This window comes from Gracilinanus agilis, chromosome 2, assembly GCF_016433145.1.
Source record: "Gracilinanus agilis isolate LMUSP501 chromosome 2, AgileGrace, whole genome shotgun sequence".
Lineage (NCBI taxonomy): Eukaryota > Metazoa > Chordata > Mammalia > Didelphimorphia > Didelphidae > Gracilinanus > Gracilinanus agilis.
This window is the reverse complement of record NC_058131.1, coordinates 415,764,135-415,787,941: the sequence shown is the minus strand read 5'-3', so window position 1 is coordinate 415,787,941 and position 23,807 is coordinate 415,764,135. Positions and strand designations below refer to the sequence as shown.

The 23,807-nt window shown below is 38.1% G+C and overlaps 1 protein-coding gene across 1 annotated transcript in view; it reads left to right on the top strand.

Moving 5' to 3' along the window:
• The first annotated feature begins 129 nt into the window (after positions 1-129).
• Positions 130-23,807, top strand: part of WARS1 (tryptophanyl-tRNA synthetase 1) — a 49,402-nt gene continuing 25,724 nt past the window's right edge. The window contains exons 1-2 of the mRNA XM_044664600.1: positions 130-190; positions 20,910-21,108. Coding sequence (XP_044520535.1) covers positions 20,995-21,108 — 114 coding nt within the window. The 5' untranslated portion in view covers positions 130-190; positions 20,910-20,994. The remainder of the gene's footprint in view (positions 191-20,909; positions 21,109-23,807) is intronic.

The following is a 23,807-nucleotide window of genomic DNA, read 5'->3' as shown; positions in this document are numbered from 1 at the left end:
AGCCGCAAAGCCTTTCTCTAGCCAACTAGGCCCCGCCTTGCCCTCCACTCGCCAAGCCAATCACCGGCCAAGCAGCCCCGGAAGCTGTTTCCGGCCGGACCGCAGTACAGCTGCACGCACGACCCCGCTGTCACTGAGGCGGGTAGCGGCGGCTGCTGCGGTGCTGGAACCACGAGCCGGGAGGGACTGAGTGAGTCGGGACGGGAGGGTACGTGGAGGCCCAACTGGTATCAAGGGCCGAAGCTGCTGGGGTGGGAAGCCACTGGGATCTTTCCACCAGCTGGTCCCGCCAGGATCCCATGGGGAGGGAAAGAAAGGGAAGGTCCAACCGTGGTCACTGCCCAACCCATTGCCCCCCCCCTCCCGTACTCCCCCAACCCGCCTCCTCTTGGCCGCAGCCCCGGCATTTACCCCTTATCCCTTGCCTCCTGCTCCTCCTCCTGTCCCTGCAATTTCTTCCTCATCCTATGGAATAATCGACGAAAAGGGCTGTTGAAATAGCAGCTGTTAAGATTCCTCCTCTTAGCCATCTGGCTAAACCCTAGAATTTCATCATCTTGTGGCGTGCTGCAGTGGAAAGAGGACTGGATTGGAGTCAGAGGACCTGTGTTCAAATACTGACTTTGCTATTTACTATCCTGCGTCTTCGGACGTCACTTTCCTGAGCCGCAGTTTCCTCGTCTATAAAACTTTGGATGTTGAACTAGTTAACTTCGATGAGCTTCTTCATCTCTAAATCAGTGACCATCCCTTCGTCCTTATCTCACCTCACTCCCTTCCCTGCCCAACATCTTCTCAGTATCTTTATTTTTCCTTCCTTACCCAGGCTAAAAGTTTCCACCGTCTTCAGGGGCAAATAAGTAGGCTAATGATAGTGGGGCTTGGAGACAGAATCGCTTGATTTGGAATTTTGTCTCAGACCCTAGCAATAAGCAGAGTGCCTGGCTCATAGTAGGAACTTAATAAATGCTTCTTTGCCTGACCTTAAGCAAGTCTGTTAACCTCTCTCATTTTCCTTACCATAAAATGGAAATAATATGATCTACCTCACTTGTAAAGTGTAAAGTGATATACAAATTGCAGAAGTGCTATATAAATACCAGCTATTGTCATCAATTAGCATCATCATTATTATTATCTTTTTACCTAAGTCTGGAAATGCATCAGTTTCTTATCACTAGATGTTACTGAAAGGTCCCTTCCAGCTCTTGATTCTATGACCTTCCATTCACCTACCTACTCTCTTTTCTTTTTCTTTTACTTCCTTTTTCTGTTGCTATTTCATCTAGGAATTTCATCATATCCTAGAACTTCCTCATATTGTCTTCCTTGTCTGTATCTCCCCAGTCTCTGGATCTTCATCATCACCTTCCCTTTGACCATCCTGTCCTTCACAACAAATATTTATTCAATTCTCATAGTATCTCTGGCACATGAGTACAAACCAGGGGGAAATGTGACTAATAGTCCTTCCCTTGTAGTAAAAAGACTGAATGGGTACTTTCCAAGTGGCACAATAGGTAGAGTACTAGATCTGAATAAGGAAAACCTGATTCAAATCCAGTCTCAGATACTTGATATATGTGTGACTCTTCACAAGTCACTTTTCTCAGCTGTAAAAATAGAAGTAATAACCACACTTAACTTCACCGAGTTGTTGAAGATCAAATGAGATATTTGTGTTTTTTATGGAAATATTTATTTTTTTAACTATATTTTTATTTTTATTTTGAATATTTTACCATAGTTACATGTTTCATGTTCTTTCCCTCTTCCCAAACCCCCCTTAGCTGATGCACAGTTCCACTGGGTTTTACATGTATCATTGATTAAGACCTAATTCCATATTATTGATAGTTGGACTAGAGTTATCGTTTAGTGTCTTCATCCCCAATAATATCCCCATCAGCCCATGTGTTCAAGCAGTTGTTTTTCCTCTGTATTTCTCCTCCCACAGTTCTTCCTTTGAATGTGGCTAGTTTTCTTTCTCATAAGTCCCTCAGCCTTGCTCTGGATTCTTGCATTGCTGCTAGAAGAGAAGTCCATTATTTTCAATTGTACCACAGTGTATCAGCCTCTGTGTATAATGTTCTCCTGGTTCTGCTCCTTTCACTCTGCATCAATTCCTGGAGATCATTCCATTTCACATGGAATTCCTCCAGTTCTTTATTCCTTTGAGTGCAATAGTATCCCATCACCAAACAGATACCACAATTTGCTCAGCCTTTCCCCAATTGAAGGACATTCTCTCATTTTCCAATTTTTTGCAACCACAAAGAGTGTGGCTATAAATATTTTTGTACAAGTCTTTTTCCTTATTGTCCAAATGAGATATTTGTAAAGCTTAGTGCAGTACCTGGCACATAGTAGGTACAAATAAATGCTTATTCTCTTCTCCTTACCTTTCTCTTTAATGAGGGAAGACTTTCTAACAAATGGAACTGTCCAAAAATGAAATTACCTACCCTTAGATTGTAGTAAGTTCCTTATCACTAGTGGATTTTCCATCAAATGCTACTTTAAGGAATATTGGAGAAGGAATCCTTGTTCAATTCAGTTCAACAATTCAGACATAGATTAAATCTGAAACAAGATGCCAGGATTACAAAGGAAAAAAATGACATTGTCCTTGCCCTTAAGCAACTTGCATTCTACTGCAGAGATATAGCATGAACAAAGATTAAGTTCAATACAAAGTAACTTTAGGTAGAAGCAGGTACTATCACCTGAAGTCAGGAATGGCTTCATATAAGAGGTACAACCTAAACTGAGCCTTGAAGAAAACTAGGAGTTCCTAGGGATGGATGCAAAAGGTGGTGTATTCCAGGCAAACAAGGCAACCTTAAGCAAAGGGGCAGAACTGGGAGATGGCATGTTCTGGAGGCAGGGTGGTACAGTAGAAAGAACATTAGCTTTGGAGTCAAGAAACTAGATTCAAATCCTATCTTTAACATTTACTATCTGGGTAATTTTGGGGCAAGTCATCATACTTGTCTAACTTTCAATTTCCTCATCTGTAAATTAAGAGAGTTGGACTAGAGGACTCTTCAGCTAAAAAACAGGGCAGTAGATTTGACTCAAGGGCTATAGTTTGCTGACCTCTCTTCTAGAACTGTCTCAAACTCAGTTGTCTAAACCAGTATTCGTTATCTTTCCTCCATGAATCCTCCTTTTTTGAGGCACTTTCCAACTCTAAATCTATGATCCTTTATTAAGTTGGAGTTCTCCATAGTAGACCAGCTTGTGTGCAACCATAGTATGAGTGAAGAATAATAATACAAAATGTCTGGAAAAGAATGTGGAAGACCTATTGTGGAGGTCTTTAAATGCCAAGTTGACAAGTTCATATTTTTATCCTACACAGTAGCAAAAGGGAGACACTAAACATTTTTCAATAGATGAGTGGCCTATGCTTGGGAAGTCTTATTTTGTTACCTTATATAGAGAATAGTTCGTTAATGAGAAAGACTGGAAGCAGTAATATCATTTAAGAGGCTGAAGAAGTGGGCTAGGTGAGATGTGATGAGGGCTTGAACTAGATTAGTGGTTACGAATGGAGACAGATGGATGATGAAGATATTGGAGAGGTAGAATGAATGACTTGGCAACTGATTAGATGTGGGCAGGGATGAGGAAGACTGAGGAACTGATGATTTTAAATTCTAAAATTTTAAACTTGTGTAACTCAAGAGTATAGTAGTGCCCCTTACAGAAATAGGAAAGTTCAGAGGAGAAACGAGTTTGAGTAAATAACAAATTCTGTTTGGGGACATTTTAAGTTAAGATAACAGGACATTTGGATAGAAACATCCAGCAGACAGTTGTTAGTGTAGGACTGGAGTTCAGAAGACTTGGAATGAATATATAGATTTGAGAGTCATCTGCATAAAGATGATAATTGACCCCTTGGGAATGATGAGATCCTAATGGGAGGTGGAAGGAGGAGAGTAAACAGAAGAGAAGTAGAGCAGCATTGAATCTTGAAGGATGCCAAAACACAGTGGGCAGGAGATGGAATGATGATCCAGTAAAGGAGACTGAAACAAAACAGTCAGGTAAGAACTAAAAAATCCCAGAATCACAGAAGTCAAGAAAGCAGAGAATATCCAGGAGTTTAGAGTTGTCCACAGTGTCAAAAGCTGCAGAGAGAGATCAGATAAAATGGAGAATGAGAAAAAAACCATTGAATTTTTTTAGTTAAGCCATTGGATTTATCAATTAAGAGATCACTGGTAACTGTGAAGAGAGCAGTTGCAGTCAAGTAGTGAATAAAAGGAGAGGAGATAAAGACAGAATATAAGTGGTTCTTTCTCTCATTTTGTGAAAGGAAGAAGGCAGGTTGAGTGGAGGGGTTTTGGGAAATTGGATAAGCTGGTACAGATGGATAGGGGTCAGTGAAGGAACCAGAAGATTTTTTTAAAAAGGCAAGGAATAATTGAGAGGGCAAGCTTCTAAGGAGACAGCCAGGAATCGAATTGAGAATAGGCATTCTCCATGCCATAAGGATTGAAGGCTTGGCAAAGACAAGAAGGACAACCTCTTCCTCAGATTAAAGGAGGAAATAATGACGGACAGTGTAGAAAGATTTGAAGTGTGGTTTAGGGAAGAAAAAGTGTACAACCAATGAACCAAATTTTTTCAGGAAAGTAGGAAGCAGGGAATGGGACAAGGGGCTTGGCAGAAGGAGTTGGGGATGGGGAGCACAATTTAGCATATAGATTGTGGAAAGTGTAAAGATGGCCATGCAGCAGTGAAATTAGATAACATTAATTTGTGATGGTCTGCACTCTTGAGTGACTTTGTTTAGTAGCATTCCAGCACCTGAAGCAAAATAGAAATTCCTGCCTACAAGTTTATACTACCCAAATAATGACAAGAAACCTAATGAGAAACTACATTAAGTTATTTCTTCCATCCTAGAACTACACAAAAAGTTACCCAGAAGCCCACAGGTAACAGGAGAAGGAGCACCCTGAGCAAAGTGAGTGGCAGCAGAACCAATGACAGGACATACAAGGCTTTGTATCCCAAGGCAGCAAGAGCAATGAGCTTTTTTTGTTTGTTTTTTTTTTTAACTTTAGCTGAAGCATAATAGATTCTGCTCCAACCCCTTACCTTTACTCTGTATGTGTTCCTTGTAGTCAACATTAAAGTTAGGAAGCTTAAATACCTTTTTCGGAGACCTGGGGACTGAATATGAGTTGATTGGCTTTGCAATGGCAACAAAGGAAAATGAGGAACTGGTGCTTTACAATGGACACAAAAGGGAAAGATCCAGCTAAGGGGCTGGGCCACCTAGGTAAAGGACTTTAAGGGAAGAAACCATTGGGACAAAAAACACTCCTGATGATTGTCCATCCCCACTTAAAGTACTTTAAGGTCTATTGTTAGTCTGAGACTCCTGGAGTTGGACTTTCCTTCAGGGAGAAACTCTCACGTGACAAGGTCAAACTTGAGGCTTTCATCTTCAAGCTAACTATACTGGAGGTCATCGAATCTTATTAGGCTACAAGTTGACAAAGATTATGCTCAGTTTTTGGTTGAATATGGCTAGAGCTTAGAACTGGAGTATCTAGTTCATGGAACAGCCAAGAGACCAATGTATAAGTTGTAAGAAAACTATAAGTGGGGTGGAGAAGAGTGGAGAGTAACTAGGTTATAAAGATCTTTGAATACCAAACAGAGAATTTTTGTATTTAATCCCAGAAGTCTTAGGGAGTTTATTGAATAGGGAGGTCAGGCCTGTGCTTTAGGAAAATGGCTTTGGCAGCTGAATGGGGATGCATTGGAGTGGGAGAGGCCTGAGACTGGCCAATTTGCCAGCAAACTATTGGAATAATCCAGGCATGAGATGACGAGGGCCTGCACTAGAGTGATGGCAGTGTCTGAGGAAAGGGGAGCATATTCAAAAGATATAAAAGATTAAATCAACAGGCTTTTGGCACCAGTTTGGATATTGGGAGGGGGGGTGGGGAAGAGATGCTGAGGAGTAAAGGATGACACCTAGGTTGTGAGTCTAGCCAACTAGAAGAATGTTCTTACCTTCTACACTAAAGAAATTTAGGAGGGGAGGTGGGGAGAGAGTTTAGAGGAAAAGATAATGAGTTCAGTTTTGGATATATTGAATTTAAGATAACTACTTGACATTTATTTAGTTCAAATTGTCTGAAAGGTAGTTGGAGATTGGAGATTAGCAGAGAAGTTATGGTAGGTAGATTTGAGAATCATCAGCTTAGAGATAATAATTAAATCCTTGGGAGCTGATGAAGTCACCAAGTGAAGTGGTATAGAGGGAGAAGAGAAGATGGCCCAGGGCAGAATCCTGTAGGACACCTACAGTTAAGAGTTCATTATCTGGACAAGGATCTAGGAAAGGAGACTAAGGAGTAGTCTGACAGATAGGAGGAGAACCAAGAGAGTGATATCCTGAAAATCCAGAGTGAAGAGAGAATCAAGGAGGAAAGGATGATTTACAGTGTCAGAGGCTACAGAGAGGATAAGGAAACTGAAAATTGAGAAAAGGCCATTGGATGTGGCAATTAGATCTCTGGAGGGAGCATCTTTGGTATAATGAAGCTAGAAACCAGACTGAAGGGAGTTAAGGAAATGAGAGGAAGTAGAGACACTTATTGTATATAACTTCCAGAAGTTTAAGCCACAAAGGCAGAAGAGATACAGGACAAAAGCAGGGGTAGAAGGGTCAAGTGAGAGTTTTTTGAGGGTGGGAGAATTAGAGGCATGTTCATAAATCGTGAGGGAAGGAGCCAGTAGAGAGAGAGATTATGGAGGATTATGTTCACGAAAGAACAGTCTCCTGGAGGAGAAGGGATAGAAGGAGAAAACTTGTCCAGATATTGGGGTTAGCCTTGGCATAAAGTGTAGTACAGAGAGAGGGGGTCATGACAGTAAAAAAAAAAAAAAAAAAAGTAAGTGCACGGGAGGTCCTAGGTTCAATTCTGGCCTCAGACACTTCCCAGCTGTGTGATCTTGGGCAAGTCACTTGACCCCCATTGCCTACCCTTACCACTCTTCCACCAAGGAACTAATACACAGAAGTTAAGGGTTTAAAAATATTAAAAAAAAAAAAAAAGTAAGTGCATCTCTTCATGTGAGTGAGACAGAGTAGAAGGAAGGAAGAAGAAATATTCAGATATGGGTTAGACTAGATAGTCTCTGAGATTCATTCTAATTGTTAATGCTTTATATTTCCTAATGCTTCTCTCTCTTTCCACCTCTCCTTCTTCCATCATTATATCTCCTTTCCTTTTGGTAGAAAGTTTCAGTGGTAGAAAAAAAAAAACAACAAAGAGAAAGGTATAAGACCTAGATTACACTGGGTAATAACAGTTTGCGTTTCTTGTATTTAAGGTTTTATAAAGAACTTCAATCCATAACAACCTAGTCAGCTAAGTAGTGTATTATTATAAACATTTTACAGGTGAGAAAACAGGCTTAGAGAGGTTAAGTATTGGTAACTTACTTGCTATATACTAGATCCTGAATTTCATGGTCTAATCCTCCAAAAAGTGTCATCATCCCTATTTCATCAGCCAGTCTGGATCATAAGATTATATTTATAAACAGGAAGGGCAGTGCATAGCTTTCTTTTTTGTTCAGTGTTTCTCAGCAAGAGGGTGGTTTCCAGTAACTCCCTTCTGACCCAAGAAAGAGGAAGGCGGGGTTAAGAAGAGACTTTAAATGAGGAACTTTGGAGGGAATTGGTAGAACATCTCCTGCTGTAGCCTGTCTGTGCAGAATCATCCCTTCTACCTGGGTTCGTATTAACATCTTTGCTGGTCACTTTAGCTCTTTTTATTATATGTAATTACCTTTTACCAAAGTGTGAGAGAAGTTATAGAAGGAAGAATGATGGTGAGGGGAGTAGTCGGGAGCCAGAGCATATCTCTTTTGCAGCCTTAGATAAAAAAAATCCAGTAGGTTCTGCTAGGTTTCTTCTGTTGCTTGCTAAAATTGTCATCAATAAGGAGAATCTAGAAATAGCATAACAATATCACTGTGAATAAATATATATTGTGTCTTTATTTCTAAGACTTTGGGGTAGCTTGGGGAGTTTTACTTTCATTTTTATGTGCTCTGATAACTTAGGAGAAAGAGATCATTTTTAAAATTGTATTTTAGGTATTTCAATGAACAAAAATCAATTTTATCTCTTACCACCCCACCAAAAAAAAACTCAAAACTGTAACATATGCATAGTCAAGCAAGATAAATTCCTGTATTGGACATATGCAAAAAAGATATCTCATTCTGTACCTTGAGGCTATGATCTCTCTGTGGGAAGGTAACTAGATGCATCCTCATCATCATCAGTCCTCTACAATCATGGACAATCATTGCAATCACTGATCAGAGTTCTTATAGTACAGTATTAGGGCAGAAGTTTCAGAGAGGAATATTTTAGCTCAAAGGAAGGACTCCTAACAGTTACAACCATTAGACAATGGAATGGGCTGCCTCAGGAAGCAGTGACACTCAGTCATTATACATCTTTAATGGAAAACTTGCTATCCACTTGCCAGGAACATTGTAGTGGAGATTTATGCCTGAAAGTTGAATGCATTTTACCCTGAGACCCTAGAAAGTTCTTAATATTTTGAATTAGAAACTCAAATTCTGTAGTTTGTTTTCCCTGATTCTGCCTCCTTAGTAAGAAGAATTTGAGCAGTGTTACATTTCCATGATATTGCATGAATGTGATCTTACACTGCCTTCCAATTATTGGGAATTAATCATTTATTTCCTTTTATAAAGCACATTTTTATTGCATAAAGACATGAGGAAATAGAACTTTTTCTTTTTAATGGAAAAGTGACTTTTTGCTAGATTGATATGGAATGATGGAAAGTATGCTGATCTTCCCAGCAGAAGACTTAGATGGAGCCCTTGTTTCTATGCTTAACTAGTTATATAACCTCTTAAACTTCTCTGATTTTATCTGTAAAATGTAGATAATACTACTAGTACTAACTACCTCAAAGGAATTTGGCAATGCAAGTGTTTTGTAAACCTTAAAGGCCTATAGAAAAGTAATTATTAAGGGTTACGTGAGTAGAGAAATATTAGCTACCATCATCATCACTATTAACTGGGAAGATTTGGTGCCTTGCCGCCTTCTTTTTTTGGTGGTAACCTGTAATAAAGAAAAACAGGGAATCATGGCTCCATTTGTCTTTGTGAAAGATAAGCTCTTGATTAGGTTGATATTAGAAACCAGTCCTTTGTGCTAAAAGTCTAGAAGACAGAAAAATATTGCTTGCTTTCAAAAGGTTGGGGTTTGGAGATCTTTTATCATTCTCCCTTCTGTAACACCTCTTGGCACTGCCTTTGATTCCATGATGGGACTGGGATGATGAGGGCAGCTGCCCTTCTTGGCATCAAGTAGTCTTCCTGAGGGAGTAGTGCTCCAGGTGAGTCATACTAATGCTGCCCTGCACCCCTGTTGTACAATTGTTATACTTTGTAAATCTTGCTGGGGTGTAATTATATAAAATTCAACCAATTTCCCTGTTTCCCTTCTGTTCTGTAGTTCTCTTATTTTCCCTCAATTCAACAAGCATTTACTATTAACTCACTTCTAGGCACTGGAGATTCAAAGCCAGAAATAAGACAACCTCTTCTCCAAGAGCTTACATGTTGCTGGAATCAAAACAGCAGACACACAGATATGGGAATACAAAATATGTCTTAACTAGGGGAAATTAGGAAGACTTTATTAGAGAAGATGACACTTGGGGCTGAACCTTACTAGGGACTAGAGCTTCCAAAAAGTGGAGGCAGGGAGGAGAAGCATTTATAGCCTGAGGTAGAGCTGACTTGGGCAAAGCAAGAATCAGGAGGTGGAAAGTCATGGATGCCAACAGCTAGTAGGCTAGTTTGGCAAGAATGTAGCATGTGTGAGGGGAACTAATAATGTGTTTGGAGGTCTGGAAGGATAGATGGGAGCCACATAGCACAGAGCTTTAATTCCCAAACAGAAGTTTCTATTTTAGTCTCAAGGTGAGAGGAAGCTGTGAAAACTTCTTGAGTAGGGAAGCGACTTGACAAACCCTTAGCAGCACTGAGGTCAATGTGAAGGAACTACTCAGATTTACCTCCACTCTCTGCTCAAAGTTCCAAACAATTAGCTGAACAGCTCCCATCATCAGCCCTTATGCCTTCTTCACAAACCGAGAAAATGTTGTTCTGTCTTTCAGCAGAAGCCTTCTGAAAGCCTCTATTTTGGATTTAAACAAGATTATTTCCTCAGAATTGCAAGTCTAAATAGTTCTTTTTCTAATATTTCTCATTTATTAGCATATTTTCATATCATCTACATATATTATCTCAATAAAGATACTTTTAAAGTATGTTTATAAATGTATTTTAGGATAGTTAAGGGGCATCAGTATGGCAGTTGTGTTGAAATGATTTGGGAGAGTCTTAAAGCAGGGAAACCTTCTTTACTTTTAATTTCATTGGTTGATCACCATATTTACCTTACTTCTAACCAAGAGAAAATGCCCTTTCTGGTTCCTATCTCTTGGGTAGTACTCCTCTTACTGATATGTTACTTTGCTTCGTCAGTCTCTTAGCTAGTTAACAAAAGCTTAAAGTCCCTCCTCCTAACTCCAAAAAGAAAGGGAAAGAAAAAGAATTTGGCAGCTAGCCTGCCCCTCACATAGAGGCACACAAACACCCATTGTCTTTAATCAAAAGACTTATGAGAAATTGAAAGTAAACTCCTCATCAGGAAAGGGTAGAAAGATTCCAGTTCCTAAACAAAGGAGAATAGATCCCTGCCCTCATCGCTGGATGGGGTTGGACCTCTAATAGATGAACTTCTCTCCTTACCTCAATAGAACCTAGGGATCACTAAAAGAAGAAATGCAAGGGGATTGAGACCTCTTTTGGCAAATGTCATTTTCTCAAAATTTTATTGTGAAGGCAATGTTCAGAAATTGGAGCATTATTTTAATTTTGTTTCTTGACACTTGGGATTTAATAAATTAACCCTCTTCTGAGACCTCATCCAGGAAAGGAGGCAATTCTGGATACCTGTGCCAACAAAGCACAAGGTCTGGGAGATGCTATCAAATTAATAATAATTCTAGCTACTTCCCAGCTGTGTGACCCTGGGCAAGTCACTTGACCCCCATTGCCCACCCTTGCCAATCTTCCACCTATGAGACAATACACCGACGTACAAGGGTTTAAAAATAATAATAATAATTCTAGTTCATAGTTGTATAGTGCTTTCAGGTTCACAAAGTATTTTGCCTACTCCTCTCAATTAACTCTGTGCAATGCTTTTATTATCCCAGTTTAAAAATGAAAGTGAGGCTCAGGGTCACACCCACCAAGAGCCATCTTATGTAAGTCTGGCAAGGTTCATCACCAAAATTTGGCCATCAGATGATGAATCTTTGGGCCCTACTATTTTGTGAAATCATGTAAAAAGGTCTAACTTTTAATTAGAATAATCTAATAATGATCTTACCATCTTTTTAAAGTCAGGTAGATAAAAAAAGAATTTCTGGTCAACTTGTACATAAAATTCAGGAGTTTTAGTGGTGGACTTTGATACCTGTAGCATCCTGAGCAAGTCTCTTGATACTTCTTGGCTTTGATTGGACTGGGTGACCTCTAAAGTCCCTTTCAATTTCAGATACATGCTCATATGACCTATTTGATGGCTATAAAATTGGTTCTCAGCAGTGCATCTCATATAGATGAAGTATGTAATTTTAACTCATTACTCTAATGCTAATACCAAATGAAGAAAAGAAACCGTGATGTCAATTTTGAAGTGAATAGTCAAGCAAAATCAGGCAGTGGAGAAGTAGGAGTGGGACAGGGGAATGAAAGCATTATAGGTTTTGGGGCATCATTTCTTTAACCCCAGGCTATAAAGATAATGACTTCCACTTACGTCTGCCTTAATGACTTAATGACTTCTGATCACAGCCTACCTTCAATCTAGAGAAGTAAAAGGAAGCTAGAGGTGCACCCCTTTAGCCATGTGTAACTTTGCAAACAAATATTATAATTTTAACTAACATTTTCAAAGTTAAGAAGAAAATAATGTCTAATGGAATGTACAGAGAAACATTATCAGAGGGCACAAAATTAAATAAGACAGCATTGATAACAAAAGAACTTTACATAGTCCCCATTAATATCACTTAAAACAGACTGAAATAAGGAACTTTTGTCAGCTGTGAACCTCTGCAGGCCTGGGAATGTTACCGCTGGCTAAAAGAGGATACCAATATGTTGTGCTTTGGAAACTATAAAAACACATTAGAAATTAGTACCCAAAGAAATTGAAAGAGCCAACACCCATTTGCTAAGCATATCTGACTTTAGAAAACTTAAGTTCACTGAAGTATTAGATTAAGTTGTTATACCTAAAAAACTGAACTTGTATCTAGAAAAACAAAACTCTGGTATTCAGAGTAAGACTGCAAGAAAATGGCAAGGTATGAATTTTCACATAATCTTAAAGTAATGTTTTTAGAGTCCAATCATGAAGGAAAATGCTGTCCTCAACCAAAGAAGGAACCATTGAGTCTGATAGCAGATCAAAGCATGCCATCTTCACTTTATTACCTTCATGAGTTTTTTATTTGATGTATAATATGTGTCAGGATTCTATCATGGACATGAACAATATGGAAATATGTATTGAATGAAAGCAATGGTATAGCCTATATCAGACTATTTACCCCCTCAGTGAGGGGGTGGAAGGAAGGGAAGGAGAAAATCTGAATACTGAAGTGTCAGAAAGCAATTGCCAAAAATTGTTTCTACATTTAACTGAAAAAAATAAATAATTTAAATAGAGTCCAAGTATTTACATGTAATTATAATGACAGTGCACATTAGCAAAATTTTTACACCTCATTGGAGATGTTACTAAACTTAATTAGGCATTGTTACATAATACTTGTACAACTAAAAAAATATTATCCTCTCCATATTCAAATGCATGGGCTATTTGATTTAAATAATGGACTCAAGGATTAAAGGACCTTAGAGAGCCCAAAAAGCAACATCCTCATTTTCACAAATCAGAAAACTGAGAGAAACTTGCCCAAAAAATTTATATTCAAGATGATTTACAAATTTTATCAGCTTTTGTGAATAAATTATATAGTATTCAAATTCAAAACCTACCTCATTGTAGTGTCCATCAATAGTCTCCATATGTCCAGCATATTCTTTTCAAGTTAGAGTAAAATATTCATAGTATTCCTTATTTTCAGTTACTTTTATGAAAATTCTATTGAGGACTTGAAATACACTGAATCTTATGAACCTTGGAAACTATAAACATTTAACTTGAACAGTAAAATCATTTCTAAATGTTTCAGGTGGTTTTAGTTGGCTTATATGTGTCTATTAATATAAGAGTTGAGTGTGAGCTTTGGTAGATGCTAAACACTATATTGGATATTGTAAGATTTAAATTAATATCAACAACTCCAAGTATTGTATTTTATAAAATTTATTAATAATCACTTGAAGTAGAAGAAATAAAGGAGAAATACAAAGTTTAAGTATGACCATGTGAGTAAACTTTCTTGCCAAGCTCTCATTCCAGCCTCCACAGCCTCGTTCTGGGAAGAAGAGAGCAAGAGGTGGGGTTACATCAAAACATATCCTCCCTACATTAGCATGTAGGGTAAACACACAAATGGGATACTGAGTAAGAGAGTCCTGGGGAGCAAATTCTATCCACACAATCCTTCCTGTGATTCCATTGAGAGGCGAGCATATTGGAATCTCCCAGATTTAAGTGCCTAGTCCCCAATGAATCATTACACATCACCAGCTTATATCTCTAAAGATCTCTTACTGAAGGTGTATGCAATACTACACTTTCTAAGGAGAAATTACAATAATTTGGGGATGAGAGGGAAATAAAAGAGAAAGAGAACAAAACCAGCTTTTGGATATACATTGATATTAGGACTAATGGATACTGTAAACTTATTTTAGTAAAAATCAAAAAACCATTAATACTGGCGTATGTACTACAAGTATAAAAAAATAAAATAGGAATGAAAATTCAAATGTCCTATTGCACATAAAAGGAAAAACTAATAAAATTTTTAAAAATTCATAATTCATATTCCATGTGACAAAGTGTCAGCCAAGCAGAGGCACAACACAGATTTCTCTCTCAAAAATGATATCTTGCCTTTTAACTTGGCCATAATCCACAGTATGAGTGTACATAATTATTTACCAGGTAACCACTTTATAAAAAACAGTAGTGCAAAAGCTAATGCACATTCCAAGTACCAAAATCCCCCAAACCATAAGAGCTCATAAAATCCTCCAAAGGTTACTGATTCAGGTTATAACCAGTTTGATGGAGTACATTCATCATCAACAACAAAGGCAAAAAGGCATAAAAGACTATATAGGCAATATGTGACCTCAGTGGATCTGGTGGCAAACCCAGTATCCATAAGGACCTATGGCTATGCCACAGAAAGGATTTGCCCAACTAGACTATGGGATTTTACAATGGTATTAACTCCAGTCCAGACATAGGATAGTACAAATAAAGATAGTAGGATGGTACAAATAAAAACAGTGTAACAACATATAGATAATAGCCAAAACACAGTAACTTAAAGTAATATAATATAACAGAATATATTAGATTAGATCAATATGTGAACTTAAAAACACAATAAAATCTCAAAACAAACTATCAGCAAATACAATAAGTGTGACAGGATACAGTCACTCAGTGTCTGCAGAAGATACTCTCTTTACATGTGAGCAATGAATCCAAGAGTCCTTTTCTCCAATTTTGATAGCTGTTGGAGTGGTAAACAGAACTTGGAATGGATTTTCCCAGGCAGGCTGAGTTCCTCCACTGTGCTGGAAGTTCTTAATATACACCTTGCCACCTGGGTGTAGGTCATGGAGCAAGAATTCTATAGGACCTACTAGTACAGCAGCTCCGGATTCATGGAGTTCTCACAATTTGATCTGTAAGTCCTGTATATGTGAAGCAATGGAAGTGTTTCCCCTTAGTAGTGATGTGTATGCAGGAGAAAAATGCTTAGCCTGGATAGAGGGATGTCCAAAAAGCATCTCAAATGTGAGATGTGTAGATCTCCCCTGGGCCTGCTACTAAGATAAAATAGGGCCAGAGGGAGAATTTCAGGCCTTTTTTTAATGAGTCTCTGCACAGTTTGCCAATCATATTTCTAAGATCTCTTCATCTACTTAGCCTGAGCTCTAGGGACGATACAGTACATGAAATTTGGGAGTGATTCTCAAACAAGAATATATCTGAGATAAAACCAAATCAGTAAAATGAGTTCCTCTGTCTGAATCAATATGTGCAGACATGCCAAAGCAAGGAATAACCTTTTAAAAGCACCTTGACGACAAAAAGCCACTGTGGCCCAGGTGGTAGGAAATGCTTCCAGCCATCTGGTCAGTTGGTCCACTATGACTAGAAAAAGTTTATACTGTCCAGCCTTTGGCATAGTAATAAAGTCAATTTCTAGGTGTTCAAAAGGTGTATAAGCCAGAGGATGCTCACCAAAAGCTTTGCCCCGAAAGGCATGCTGATTATATACTTGGCGGGTATGGCAGGCTGCATACTCTTTAGAGGCTATAGTAGTTATATGAGGGGTTATCCATACCCTTTTAATAGAGTCTATAACGCACTGGGTACCAAAGTGACCATTTTTGTGAATGGATAGGCATATTTGGTAATAAAAACTTCTAGGGAGTAGGTGTTTTCACTCAGATGACATGCATACTCCACTTACCTGTTTTGCCTTAAATTCTTGTTTCCATTTTTCTACTCCTGTTCACTATAATAAGTGGATAAATTTAAGTCATTACTAATTGTCAATGTTAAAATTAATTCAGGTCCTTCTAAGGTAGCTAGCTTTGCTGCACTGTCTGCTCAGTGGTTCCCTCTAGAAACAGGGTCAGTTCCATCTGTATAGGCAGAGCAATGAATCACAGCTAGGGCTTCAGGGAACTGGAGAGCAGAAAGTACTTCTTTAATGATTTCTGCATTTGTGATACATTTTCCAGCTGAGATTAAAAATCTCCTTTGAAACCATAGCATACCCACTGGATGGCATATTCCAAAGGCATGTATAGAGTCTGTGTAAATAGTTGCCTTCTTATCTTTGGCAATTATAGAAGCATATTTTAGAGCTATAAGTTCCGCACCTTGAGCATTTATATTTGAGGGCTTTGAAGCTGATCACACAGTGGCAAATTCTGTGACTACAGCAGCTCCAGTGTAGCATGCCATCCCTCATGAAAGAAGAACCATCAAAGAATAAGACTTAAAAGTCTAAAAGAGTGTCCAGGAGATTATCTCAAGGCTTTTCAACCATGGACACTAAAGATTCACAACTGTGCAAAGGTTCTCCTGAAACTGGTAAATCAGGAAGCAAGGTTGCAGGATTAAGAAAAATGCAGCATTTCAAGGTAATATTCTCATTACCTAACAAGGTTACCTTGTACCTAGTATGTCTTTGATCAGAAAATGCCTTTGTTCAATGCCTTAGCAAAAATGCTTTGACTTCATGTGGTCACATTATGGTTAAATGGGCATCCCAATACTAAATCAGCAGATTTAGTTACTAACAAAGCTGTGGCAGCTACGCTCCTGAAGCTACTAGGTCCAGCTGGGCCAAATAATAAGCAACTGGATACTGAACAGGTCCCAAAGGTTGAGTTAAAACAACTGAAGCTACCCCTCTTTGTTGGTGTACATACAGATTAAATGGCTTTTTGTAATCTGGAATGCCTAGAGCAGGGGCAGACAGGATAGCCTGTTTTAATTTTGAAAGAGCTGACAGGTGTTCCACCTCTAATTTAAGCAGTTCAGGGTCCAAAATTTTTGTCAGAGGTATAAGGGGCTTGGTGATTTCCCTATAGCAGTGGTTCCAAACTTTTTTGGCCTACTACCCCCTTTCCAGAAAAAATATTACTTAGCCCCCTGGAAATTAATTTTTTTTTAATTTTAATAGCAATTAATAGAAAAGATAAATGCGCCTGTGGCCATCACCGCTCCCCTGGATTGCTGCAGCACCCACCAGGGGGTGGTAGCACCCACTTTGGGAATCACTGCCCTATAGCAAGGGATCCACTGCCTAAAAAATCCTGTTGCTCCTAAAATTGCCCTCAACTGTTTCTTAGTGGAGGGAGCACTCAATTTCTAAATATCTTCAATGTGCTTAGGGGAAATGGAGCAGGCACCAGCAGTTAAAATGTACCCTAAATATTCCACTTTGGGGAGACACCACTAAACCTTTGCCTGAGAGATCTTATGGACTCTCTTATGTAGCTCTAAAAGGAGATGTTTGCTATCTTCCTGACATCCTGTGGCCAAGAGTAAATCATTTACAAACTGTATTTAACAGCTCTCCTTAAACCTAATGTTTTCTGAATCCTATCTTAAAATCTGTGAGAACAACGTGGAACTTTCCACAAACTTTTGTGGTAACCAACACCATGTCTACTGGGAACCTTTCCAGGTGAAGGCAAATATATTCTTTGAATTTTCATTAATAGGGATTGAGAAAAATGCTGAGCACAAGTCTACAACAGTAAAATATTTGGCTGTGCTGGAAATAGAGGTGACAGTTGTGGCTGGGCTGGGAACCACAGGATGTCTCTATTGACATGATTATTTACAGCCCTTAAATCCTGTACAAATTGATAGTTTTTCCATCTGGGCCTAATTTTGGCTTTTTTACAAGTAGGATAGGTGTGTTGTATTTAGATTTGCATGGAATTATTCCTTGCTCAATTAGTCACTGGGGTAATTCCCTCAATTGACTCTTTTGATAGAGGATACTGAGGAATGGAAGGAAGAGGACCACATTTTGTCTTAATTTGAACAGGAACAGCTGGTTTAAGTGGGGGAGGGGCATTTAGGCAAAAAGATAAGAGTTCAGATTTGGACATATGATGCTGTTAAAGAGGTAGATGAGGATATAAGACTACAGCTCAGGAGACAGTTTAGGGCTAGATTTATAGATCTGGAAATCATCTGCAAAAATGTGATAACTGAACAGATAGAACTTATGAGGACATATAGTAGAAGGGAGGAAAAAAGGCTCAGAAAAGACTCCCAGAGAATACTCATGACTTGGATGAAGAACCAGCAAAAGAGAATGAGAAAAGCCAGTCAGAGAGATAGGAGAAAATCCAGAAAAGAGCAAAGTCACAAAAACCTTGAGAAGAGAGTGATTGGCACTGTCATTGCTGTAGAAATCAGGAAAGCTGAGGACTAAGATAAAACAATTATATCTCTCAATTAAGAGACTCTGGAGAGAGGAGTTTCTGACTAATGATAAGGTCAACATTCAAGATTTGCAAAGGGTTTAGAATCATGAAATAGAGAAGACATGGGGGGAGGTGTTGCATGGCCAGTTAAGTGGAGACCATTTTCTCAGGAAGTTTAGCTGAGAAGGGGAGGAAATATGTATTAAGATAATCAGCAAGGAAGGTAGGGACATGTGAGGGAATTTTTATGATAGAGGAGTAATAGGTCTGTTGGTAGGCAGCAGGGAAGAAGCCAATAGATGGGGTGAGATTGAAGATTAGAGAGTAAGCATGATAGAGGGGGTAATCTGGAGAAGATAGAAAGGGATGAGATCAAGGATGTATGTGGAGCAGTTTGTGTTGGCAAGGGAAAAGGGCACCTCTTAATGAGTGACAGCAATGAAAGAAGAGATAGTAGAAGAAGCCACTTGAATGACTTTGAAGTGAGGAAGAAGGAAGAGCATGCTCTCTTCAAAAAGCCTCAATTTTGTCAATAAAGTTTTTATTTTCATTTTTTCAAAACATTTCTTTGCATTATATTTGGTACTTATGTTTAACAACAAAAAGAAATAAGATAGTTTGCTATTGGGGGGGAAAAAACACCTGATGGGGCCTTTAAAAGATATAAAGTTTTGGGCTTGCCTGAAACAACTAAGCAAGAAATATATTCGTAGGGCTTCAAGTATTACAAATCTGTGATGATGGAAAAATTCCAGAGGTATCTAAACTACAGCACTTATTTTTTCTGCATAATATGAATAGGGCCTCCATCAGTCATAGAATGGTAATAAGGAGTTCTGCTCTTTACTTTCAAGTAGGAGATTAGAATATATAATGGTAGGTAAAGCATCTTTCAATTCTAATTCCACAAGAAATACCCAAGAGGAAAATCAGCAAATAAAACACAATTTCTATTGTGTGGGTAGAATTTGCTCCCCAGGACTCTCTTACTCATCCCATTTGCATGTTTACACTACTTGCTAAGGTAGGAAGGATATAAATATTTTCCAATTTCATTTTATTCTGGTTCTATAGCACTTGGGAACCTTGTGGGCTGCATGGGGCCATCTGTTTGACACCTCTGGCTTTGAACACTTGGTCCAGATTTCTCTTCTGTGACTTTGAAGCATAGTCTGTGTTGTATAGTCTACTTCTCTGTAAATATATCTTATCCTCCCTGTTATATTTTAAATTCCTTGAAGGCAGGCATCATATTTTTTATCTGTGTGCCCACTGCTGAATAAATGTAGGCAGAAGTCAGAATTCCTTTTCTCATAGCTAGTATTTAAATGACTTGCTCGAGGTTATACAGCTAGTAAAAGGGGGAGGCTGGATTCAAACTCAAATTTTCTTGATTTCCAATCTATCCACAATACCACCTGATGGCCTCAGTTGTAGGTACACTTCAAAAGGAAAAGCTGGAATTCCACATTTCCCTCAATTGTGTGTTACCATAAACCTGTGCATCACTTCATTATGGATCTTTGACCATTCATTGAAGAAAATTATTTACATGAAGTTTCCTTCAGCTTCAGAATAATTGTGACTAATGAGTAAGCCATTGTACTCAATTTTGAAAGTTTTGAATCAAGAGATTCACAAACAAAATGGTAGTTTTATAAGTTATTTTGGCTTTGCTAATTTTCTTCTGTTCTGCTGCTTCCCACTGCCAGGCCTCCATTACCTCATCTTTAAAAAGAAGATGATTTGCAAAATTCCTTTCATCTCTAATTACATTAATAATATAGAAATAGGGCTTGATCCATTGACTCATGTAAAATCCAGTGGAATTGCTCGTTGGCTATGAGAGGGGGATGGAAGGAGGGGAGAGAAAGAACATGAATCATGTAACCATGGGAAAATATTCTTAATTAAGTAATTAAATGAAAGTTTTCAAATCAGCTCTAATTCCCCTGAACTTGGGCCTTGTCATCAAACTGATTTGCAAATATGTGTGTTATCATTAAATTGTAGCATGTATTTCTATTAAGAAGTTATGCTTTAAGAAAAAAAAAAGTTATGCTTTAACATGAGACATGCAGTATACTACATACCCAAATCCTATATAGTCATTAATCTTGATAGCCCTTTGATGTTAAACAATTCAGTTCCACACATGTGCCAGGTTAACAAAGATGGTGGAGATACATATATATCGATATAACAAACCTTGATCTCAAAGCCACAATCTAATAAAGGAAAAATCTAGCAGCAAATTCAACCGTGGTAAAAAAGGCAAATATGAGGTAAGAGGAAAAGAGAGATCCAGGTAGATAACTATGAGAAATTGGAGAAGGGAGAGATTCTTTGGGAGTTGGGGGTATTAGAGAGGCTTTATGAAAGAAGTATCATCTGAGTTGGGAGGCAAGGAATATCAACATACAGTTATGACAATGGGTAGCACATTTCAGAGATGGGACACGGTTTAAAGGGGTTGGATTAGATTTGAGACTTCTTCTAACTTTAATATTTTGTGTGTCAAAGTGCTTCTTTGATATATAAGTAGGCCAAAAATTTGAAATGCGATTATTAAGCCAACAACCAATGAATAATAGTTTCAATATCCTCTCTCTCTTTTTTAGGCCTCTATTTTGTTCTACTGAACTGCTGAGTACAATCAACTGTTATCCTGAAGCACTTTAAATTCCCAGATCTAAGCTGTGGAAAATGGCCGGTGTTTTAAATGGTGAACCATCTCCTTCCACTCCAATGGAGCTGTTCAAAAGCATAACAGCACAAGGAGAAATTGTCCGATCATTAAAAGCAGAAAAGGCTCCAAAGGTACTTTGGAATTTTTTGCCTATCAATCTTAGTTTCTAGAATCAATTCATTTCTTTCTAGTTGTTCCATTGCTATCCAGTGATTGAAATAAGTTGCTGTATGAGTTGGGAATGATTTGCTTCCCTACAATTAACTCTGTCAAAAACATGACTATTACTTAATATGTAAAAAGAGGCTATGGTTTTGTGACTTTCTTGCCAATGGGTGGTGGAAAGGTTCTGCTAAATTCTAACCACTGAAAATAAAAATAAAGAGAGGTATCAAGATGTGGTGTATAGAGAGCCAGCCTTGGAGGCAAGCAGAACTGGATTCCAGTCTTTCCTCTAACACCTACTAGCTGTGTTACTTTGAGCAACTCACTTAACTTCTTTGTACCCCAGGCCTCTTGCTCATTAATATTCTTAAGTAGGGGCAACTAGAAAAGCACAGTGGATTGAGCACCAGGCCTAAGTCAAGAGGACCAGGGTTCACATTTGACCTCCAACACTTTCTAGTTGTGTGTTCCTGGGCAAATCACTTAATCCCAATTACCTAGCCCTTGCTGCTCTTCTGCCTTAGAAGTGATAGTAAGAAGGTAAGGGGTTTAAAAAAGAAAAGTTTTTTAAATTGTTGATGCTTATTGCTGGGAGGAGATTTCTAAACCAAGAGTTTCCCCCAACGGGGAAATCCAGACTAAAATAAAATAGAGGCACTACTTTGAAAGACACAGATATATGCAGATTTGAACATTTTTGTTTTAGAAAAATATTTGGGTCTTTCCAGTGCTGTTTTTGACTGTTTTGCTACCCTATCCCACAAATGAAACACAATCAATTTTAATAAATGTTCTTGGTATATAAATGTCTGTAAATGTAATTTTTTGATGACTTTAATGTCTGTAGATGATGGTGAATGCTTTGCAGTGCAATATATAGTAGCTTTATGTAGTTAACTCTTAATTATACAAATACAGGGAAGCAATCTTTTTTTTCTTTAACCCTTTCCTTCCCTCTTAGAATCAATACTATGTATTGATTCCAAGGCAAAAGAGTGGTAAGGGCTAGGCAATGGGGGTTAAGTGACTTGCCCAGGGTCACATAGCTAGGAAGTATCTGAGGCCAGATTTGAACCCAGGACCTCCCATCTCTAGACCTGACTCTCAATCAACTGAGCTACCCAACTGCCTAAAAGAAGCAGTCTTTTTTATTAAATACCATTTGTATTAAACTTATGGATGTATGCATATAGGAAATGCATCTGATGTTCTGTGAATTAATTTCATATAAAATGAAGTTAGGTGGGAAAACATGACTCAGGGAGCCATTTCACTATTATTTTCAATAATTACTAAATTCTGTTTAAGCTGGAATAAGCACCTTTTTACTTTCTCTCAGATCCTCTCTCTTTTTCCTCTCTCTGCATACTCTCTTTTTTCTCTTTATCTCCCACTCCCCAAACTGTCTTGTCAAACTAACCCTCCCCCCAACCTTCTTCAGTAGCAATACTGGTTAAGCATTTAACTTTCCTTCAGAGAATGAAATGTCAACAAGCCCCACAATTAAGTGGTGTTCTTTGTGTCTGTATATTTTAAAACAATCTGCCCACAGATAATTGAGGTGATGTTTATTCCAGGAACTTTGAAGACTGATTGGCTAATCATGTTCCATTTTAGCCTTTGAAAACAAAAATCATTATTTAGACAGATACTACAATATCTTTTGGATGGAATAACTAAATTTAACCAACCCATTAGGACAGGTATCTATCTAACTAGAAAAGGTGCAATTTAAGAAATACTTACATGGCCCTTAGTTCATAAAATGAAGGTGATGATAAATGATCTCTTATGGTCTCTTCCGCGTTCCAACATTTGAAAATTCTGTATCCTTACATCCCTCTAAAAATAGTCCAAAGTTAAAAAAACACATTATATATTTGAACAGGAAGATTCATCCTTTTGGGTAGAAAGAAAGTAAGTTATGTGTATTTTTCTTTTTATAATTTGTAAACTAATCTCTCAAGACCAATTATTTTAAATGCAGCCTTTAGAGAGACTGACTAATAAATTTGACCTATCTCATTGTAATAGGGGCTTCCAAAGTTAATAATGTGATTTCCTAAGGGGAAAAAACTATAATTTATTACCAAAGTCTACATGAGTACATTTAATTGCTCTAAAGTTGAGTGCCTATCATTAACTTGGAATTGATCTTTGTTCAGAACATAAGGACCTGAACTTTTTGTACCCTTTATGAATTTAAATAGTATGTATTATGTTACTAATTTCTGGTAGCTGTTATAGGAGAAATTACTACATATTTTCAGCAGCTATATGAAGTCATTTATTTGTCCCCTTACTTTGCCTGACAGCACACACACAGAGCAAAATGTCAGCATCAGCCCAAAACACAAGTTGGATAGTTATCCATGAGTTGAACAAGAACTTGAATCATAGCTGTATTAACTATCATGCATGTCAGTCTTCTCACTGTACCATTTATAATATTTTTAACTCAACTGCCCCATGAATCAAGATTTGCTATGGTTTAGTGCTTATGGTCCATTGTATTCAATTCATAGTCCACAAATTTTTTTTCTAATTTAGCAAGTTTTTATTAAACACTATTTGTAGGACATTGTTTTAGGTACCAGGGGTGATACTGAGTTTAAGTACAACCTCTTCCCTCATGGATCTCACAGCCTCTCCTAGAAATATGTGA